The sequence below is a fragment of the Phalaenopsis equestris genome, unplaced genomic scaffold (assembly GCF_001263595.1).
Source record: "Phalaenopsis equestris unplaced genomic scaffold, ASM126359v1 Scaffold216778, whole genome shotgun sequence".
Classification (NCBI taxonomy): domain Eukaryota; kingdom Viridiplantae; phylum Streptophyta; class Magnoliopsida; order Asparagales; family Orchidaceae; genus Phalaenopsis; species Phalaenopsis equestris.
The window spans coordinates 40564-47307 of record NW_018235369.1 but is presented as its reverse complement, the minus strand read 5'-3'; the positions used below and the strand labels follow the sequence as shown (position 1 = coordinate 47307).

At 36.0% G+C, this 6744-nt stretch overlaps 1 protein-coding gene across 3 annotated transcripts in view; it reads right to left on the bottom strand.

The window, feature by feature from the left end:
- LOC110037204 (F-box/WD-40 repeat-containing protein At5g21040-like) overlaps positions 1-6516 on the bottom strand; it is a 29808-nt gene extending 23292 nt beyond the window's left edge. Inside the window, exons 1-8 of one of the 3 annotated variants that reach the window (XM_020741793.1) lie at positions 6210-6516; positions 5876-6128; positions 3935-5157; positions 3591-3681; positions 3021-3178; positions 2847-2895; positions 2593-2672; positions 2426-2519 (exon numbers count right to left, since the gene is read on the bottom strand). In XM_020741793.1, coding sequence (XP_020597452.1) covers positions 2426-2519; positions 2593-2672; positions 2847-2895; positions 3021-3178; positions 3591-3681; positions 3935-5002 — 1540 coding nt within the window. In that variant the 5' untranslated portion in view covers positions 5003-5157; positions 5876-6128; positions 6210-6516. Of the gene's footprint in view, positions 1-2425; positions 2520-2592; positions 2673-2846; positions 2896-3020; positions 3179-3590; positions 3682-3934; positions 5158-5875; positions 6189-6209 lie in introns of those variants that run through there. The other 2 variants (XM_020741791.1, XM_020741792.1) reach the window with 2 other exon arrangements.
- Between the last annotated feature and the right edge of the window lie 228 nt (positions 6517-6744).

The window sequence follows — 6744 nt, the reverse complement described above, 5'->3', positions numbered from 1 at the left end:
AAATGAAAAATCCTAGAAGGTCGCCGACGGTGCCATCGAGGTCGCCGACGGCGAGAACGACGGTTCTCTCAATAGATGCATTGAATACGGACGATTTTTTAAGGGACACTTAGACAACTTTTGAAAACTTTTCTACAACTTTAAGAGAAACATTTCAAAGGCCGAAAAAAGGGAGTCCATAGTGTCCAAAGAGTGTCGAGAGGTCTACGAATGTCCAGGGAAGTGTAATTTAGGGTTAGGTATTATGAGAAATTCTTCGAGAGATTGTAAGAGTTGAAGGAAAGTGAGAAATTTCTTCCTTCTTGCCGCTTTGAAGGAGAATTCTGTGTGCTGTAAAGAAAGGAATAGATTCAGAGGAACTTCGAGGAGTTACCTGGGGAGGAATTCTATCTTTGTTTTAAACTGCTTTTAGTTTTAATTGAGACTTCTTGTTGGTTTGAAAATTATTTCTAATTTTAAATTAAAAGTTTTGTCGTATCTTCTCCATGAATTCTGAGTAATTTTATCTATCTTACTCCTTGTCTTGAGATTTTGAAAAATGGTGATTTGAATTGGTTGTGCCATGAGAATGTTAAAGAACGAAGTTGTGATGATCTTTTCACTTTAATCTTAATTTACTTTCAATCTGGTCAATTGATTTGTTAAAATATGTTGAGTTTTATAACTAAAGTTAGGATTACATCCAAGATTTAGGGAGGTCAAAGTTCTTAAAAGTTGGGTGCAAATAAATAGGAAAATAAAAATTATAAAGCGTAGAATTGAAGATTTTAGAGAGAATTGGAGATTTTAGAGTGACAGACTAAAATCATCAATTCGGTCTATCCGGTCTTAACGTTTGGATGTTGCAGTGTAGATGTTAGCCCTCAGGCGAGGGGAACTTGAGAGCTCCAAAGTGAGGGTCGGTATCCTCCCAGCCTAGCCGCAGATTCAGTAACCAAACATACGATTAGTTAATATTCTTTATGTCTGGTCCAAAGAGTAAAGATTAGGTATGCTCCTATTTAGCACAATACAATTTGAACCGATTCAATTTATTCATTCACTTAAATTTCTTGACAAGAAGAAGAATGTTTTCTTATATATTGAACTTCACATTAGAAACTTTATTAGTAGAATTAGTTGATTGAGAGTTCATTAAAATTATATTTTTATTTTAATTGTCTATTAATGATAAATATGCAATTTGAACTATGTTGTTGTGATTAAGTATTGATTTTTTAAATCTTAAGTTCGTAGCCTCTAATATTACTCCCTATGGGATCGATATCCAGGTCTCCATTAGAGTCCTGTATTACTTGAGCGATACGTATATTTGCTTTGATAAGTGTTACTTTGCAATTATTAAATATTTTATACACATCTTTATTAAATCTGTAACTGTTGTCAAGTTTTTGACGCCATTGCCGGGGATTTAAATCTTCTAGCAGCAGTATCAAATTATTGTATTTTTGAGCATATATAAAGTCGCTGTCACTATTCGAACACAAGTAACAACGCTTGCATACATATCTTTGATGACTTGAATACAAGTCATATCAGCACTTTTTTTCTCAAGAACTCTGCAAAGGATCTCTTGGAACCTTATCGTAAGCTTTTTCTAAATTAATAAAAAATATATATAGATCCTCCTTATTATCTCTCACCTTCTCCATCAAACCTCTCAATAAATGTTTAACTTCCATCGTGGACCTGCCAGGCATAAATCCAAATTGATTATGAGAAATCTTTGTAATACATCTTAACCTATGTTCAATTACCCTCTTCCATAATTTTAAAGTATGACACATGAACTTAGTTCCTCAATAACAATAGCATAATGTAGAATTACAAATTGCAAATTGCAGAGAAAAAATTTAACTTCTAACCGAGAGATAAACCCAATATAATTAAGCATCTAAATTAATTGCACAATTTTAAGTAATTCACATATTTTTACATTTTGTGGCCAACACAGATCATCAAAGGTAATGCTTTAGATTTTGTTGCCAACACAAAAAGCCAAAGGTAAGAGCTTGCCAATAATCAACCATAGCTAATGGTATAGTAGGCCAAAGAATAACAAATGATGCGCTATATTTCTAATCAACCACGGTATCATAAACCTTTGTAGCAATAATACCTATTCAAAAGAAAGTCGAAACAACAATTGGATATAAGTGTTAAGAGTAACTGGTGAAATCACAGAACCTTATCAAGAAAACTAGAATGCCTACGACAAAAGGAAGAGAAGGTAATGACTACGACATGTAAGGCTAAAACTACTTTTTCTTGGGTTATGTATAGCATTGGAAAAAACAAAGGTAAGAGAAATTTGGTGATGCAAGCACCTTCTATGTACAAAAACGAAGTATTCATGAAGAAATTAGATTTAGTACAACAAGTCCATTACCAAAATCTTAAAAAATAAAGGACATTTGTTTTCTACCTCTAAAACTATGGACAACACCATGCGCATCAACGATTCTTACTTTAGAATCTGCAGAAGTGATCATCACTTTTTTTGGATCTTCAGGAGAGAACTGAAATGATAACAAAGTAATGTTATTAGGGGTCCACGGATATGATGAATGATAAAACACAGAGAGATCTAACCTGTAATGCAGTAATTCGCTTTCCAGCAGATTTCCTTCTGCCCTCAATGCAGAATTGTGTATCCAACCTGATGCTATTACCTTTATATACCCAAACATCAAAATAACTGGGTGAGTTAAACAACAAAGACAATATTAACACATAAACATGATTTAACAAAACAAAAAAAAAACAGCAACTCTTGGCATACACTGGGCCACACCAAAGAAGGAAGGCAATTAAAATAGAAAGGCCAAATGTAAAATGTAAAATACCATAGTCATAAAAGCGGCAATTTCCATTAATGGAGCCAACAACAAATCCCTGTACCAATAAAAAGAAAATGTGCAAGCATTAATAGATCATAAAGACATAATAGTACTAATAAACAATTGCATTACAAATTGTTGCAGATAATTTCTATAGAGGAACACTTGTTAGAAAGCAACCTTCCCATCTGGTCGACAACACAACGAAGTAACAATATCACGTATGTCAACCCAATCAACCACCTGATTTTCAGAGACACCCCAAATGCGAACCTTTCCATCAATAGAGCCACTTACGAAGTATCTCTCGTCAACAGGATTAAACTGAATGCAAGTCACTGGTTTACAATAAAAAAATCAAGAACAACTTGAGAGATTGCATTGGTTATGTAATAGTGTCATTGGCAAAAAATTAGAAAAAGGTTTCTTATCAAACAATAATACAAGAATAAAACCAATAGTACCGAGAGGATATCTTGCACGAAAGCCTAAAAAATCTGACTTACATACAAATGACCAAACCCAAAAGTAAAATTTGGGAAGGCAGCATATATAATTATAAAGCTTCAGTCATTCTAAGTATGTATATAAGAAATTTCTTAAAAGGTGTGGAGAACATGATGTTGGATTGGCAAAAGTACGATATTTAATGACAACACTCGAAATGAGATAAATTCAAGTTCGCGTGCATTTAAAAATATAATTCCACATGTAAAATAGTATATGACATGTTCAAAGCTTACAAATTACCATAATCAGTGTGTTGAAATACTTTAAGGCATTCGCAAAAACCAACTTTCCACATTCGCACTGTTTTGTCCATAGAAGATGTAATAAGACACTGCAAGAAAGAAAAATAAGGGAAATTATGATATATATTGTCCAACCAGATATTGCAATCTGAACCATAAAAATAATAGATGCGAGATTTCAGCTCAAATAGACTCAAAAAAAGAACCTTAAGAAATACAATGAAAAAGGACCAAACTCTGCCAATCAAGAAGAAAATATTACGAAATGTGACAGCATTTAAGACGACTCATAGAAGCATCCTGAACATTACAAAAATGATTAAAAAAAAAAAAGATGCTTACATCAGAATTAGACCAAGAAAGGTCCAGTATGTCTCCAGTATGTCCACGAAATTCCTGAAATGGAGTTTCCACGATCCTAAAACCCTTCTTGGGAATAACAATTGGTGCAGAGTCAGCACCCTTCCTTCCACTCAAGGATTTGCTACTATCAACTTTACCAAAAAAATTAGGAGAGCCATCTGCTTTGGAGCATTTGCAAAATGCTTGCAATTCTCTGATCTGCCAGATCCGAACAACACAATCTTCGCCACCACTAGCGATGTAGCATCCCGAAGGACTAAATTTCATCGTTCTAATTAAGCCCTTGTGAGCTTTAATATCTTGCCCCATAAACAAAGCCGTGAGCTCTCTACAACTTTTCCGATGTTGAAGAACCTTAGTTGTCATAGTTCGAGGAACTTGGGAATTTTTAATGGAAACGTCATTCCTACACAATCCTGCAGTAGGTCTCCGTGAGATAAACCTTCTCCACCAGTTGCTCAGCTGCTTCTTACTTTCTGGGAAGCCTTGACCATATTTATATCCAAAAGCTTGCTCTCTCTGCATCAGCTTAAGAACATGACAGGATAATCCAAGTAACTTTTCAAAGTCCTTCAAAGTTAAAAATTTTCCTGACCCCGCTTCTCTGATGAAAGCAGACAGACCATTTTCACCAGTATCGTGAACAGTATACTTCTGCCCACTATCCAGATCTCTTATGCAACAAAGAGAATCTCTTATTCCTCCATCATTTGTTGTTGAGAGAGAATTCAAAGCGGCACCGCTACTTTCTGAAAGCCTCTCATGCTCAACTTGCTCCATGGAGATATCACTCAAAGATTCTGGTGAGTCAAGAGAGCATTCTTCGTGAGAAGAAACAAACTCATCAAAACCCATCAAGCGCACGAAACTCGTTCGCCTTTCACTAACAGACATCATGCCCGTAGTCCAGAATTGAGGATCTAAAATTCTGAGGTTAGTTTCAAATTCTTCATCGACTGAGAAAAAGGATGATATAGAGTCAACAGAATTCCTAATGCTGTCCAGTGAGTCAAGGAAGACTTCTCCGTCCACATTGGACTTCGGCATATTTACTAGGAAATGCTCCCAAGCTTCCAGTAAATCACCATTGAGTAACCCAACCCGATGTACGTATCCAATAATATGAATCTAACGAGAAACCGTGAATTTGCATGCCAGAGAAGCCTCTTATGCCACTTTTTTTACAAGCCACAAAAGTTTAACTGGAAATAAGAGAAAGGCCGTAAATGTGAATTTCAATAGATGACATCAAAACAGTGACTATCAAAAAAAAAACTACAAACACTAAGATACAAGAATAGAGCGGCTTGAAGCAGACAAGGAGGAAGAAAAAAAAAAAAAAGAAACAGAGACCAAAACCTGTACCGAGGACCCCCCATATGGCAAAACTAGTTATATAATCTATTATAAATTCCCCAAAAACTAAAAAAATAAATAAATATATATATATAAAGATGCGGAAGAAGAACAAAAATAAGATCAAACTCGGCAAAGAAGAAGAAGATCGGAAAACTTAAGAATTAAACTCAACAAATGAAACCGCACATAAAAGCTAAATTAACATCTGACATGGAAAAAGCGATGCCCAATTGCCCATAATCGAAGGTACGACTTTTCATATAATTCGATAAATACTTTTAAAAAAGATTTCTTGCCCTCCCCAAAAATCTTATATTAAAAATGAGGCATGCATAACATAACCAGGGATAAAAAAATGGCAGAAATAAAACTCAATGATAAGAAAACTATTTTTTTTTTGATGAGATTTGAAGCTATTCAGAAAACTCTTGGCAGCAAATGGCAAATAAAAAATAAATCACATTATTCGATTCCTGGCACCATAATGCACAAGGAAAAAATGCACAAAAAAAAAAAGAAAAGAAAACGAAATCGCTAGTTTCAACAGAGAACAGAGCACACCAGCGGCCATTTCTGGAGCCCCTGCCTCGAATTATATGGCAGTCCAGCCAGACATCGCGAGTTGGAGTTAGCCAGCTAAATTCCATGCTAACTATCTACTCTAACTCACAGCATCAGAATGGGAGAAACAACAGGAGCAATGTAAACCGGCGCGCAGAGTAATCGGAGAATTTAAAAAGCAAAAAATTATAAAGCACGCCCAGATATAGACACGAGCGGGAGGCACGGCGTTCTAGGTTACCAAATTCCTTCCCTTCTGAAAAAAAGCTTAAAGTGAACCGAACCAATCCCATCGAATCAAACAAAACCCTAGCCATGGATAACGGCATCGCACCTATTTCTCAGCGACCGTTAGGAAGGAATACAGAGAAAGAAGGCTCTTCTTCGCTGTCAACTCCACCCGCCTCAGCTCGAAAGCATTAATGGTGCCCCTTAAAACGAAGTCCTACGCGATCAGTCGCTTTGGAATGGTTGGATGACCAGTTCCAATCGATCAAAAGAATCAAACCATCGGAATGATCGGACGGTCAGCAGCGAATTGATTAAAAATAGCTCACATAAAAGCGTAGTTTAAAATATCAATCAGCAAGGAAAGAATCTCATGAAAGCAGAAAGAAATGGCGTCGAAGACCGGCGGAAGTTCTGATACCTCGTCTAATCCGCCGCAGCTGGAGAACCAAGTCCAAATTGTGGTTCTTTTTTTATCTTTTCGGTTAACTTTTTTTACGTTTGGAGACCATTAGTAACGCAACGGACGCAGTACATGCTCTGCTGTGTCCAGTTTTGGGAGACAAATCTAACGGTGGGTGGTCGTGATAAATGAACCTGCTTCATTTCGGCCCCACTTGAAAATATCCCCCTATGGTTTG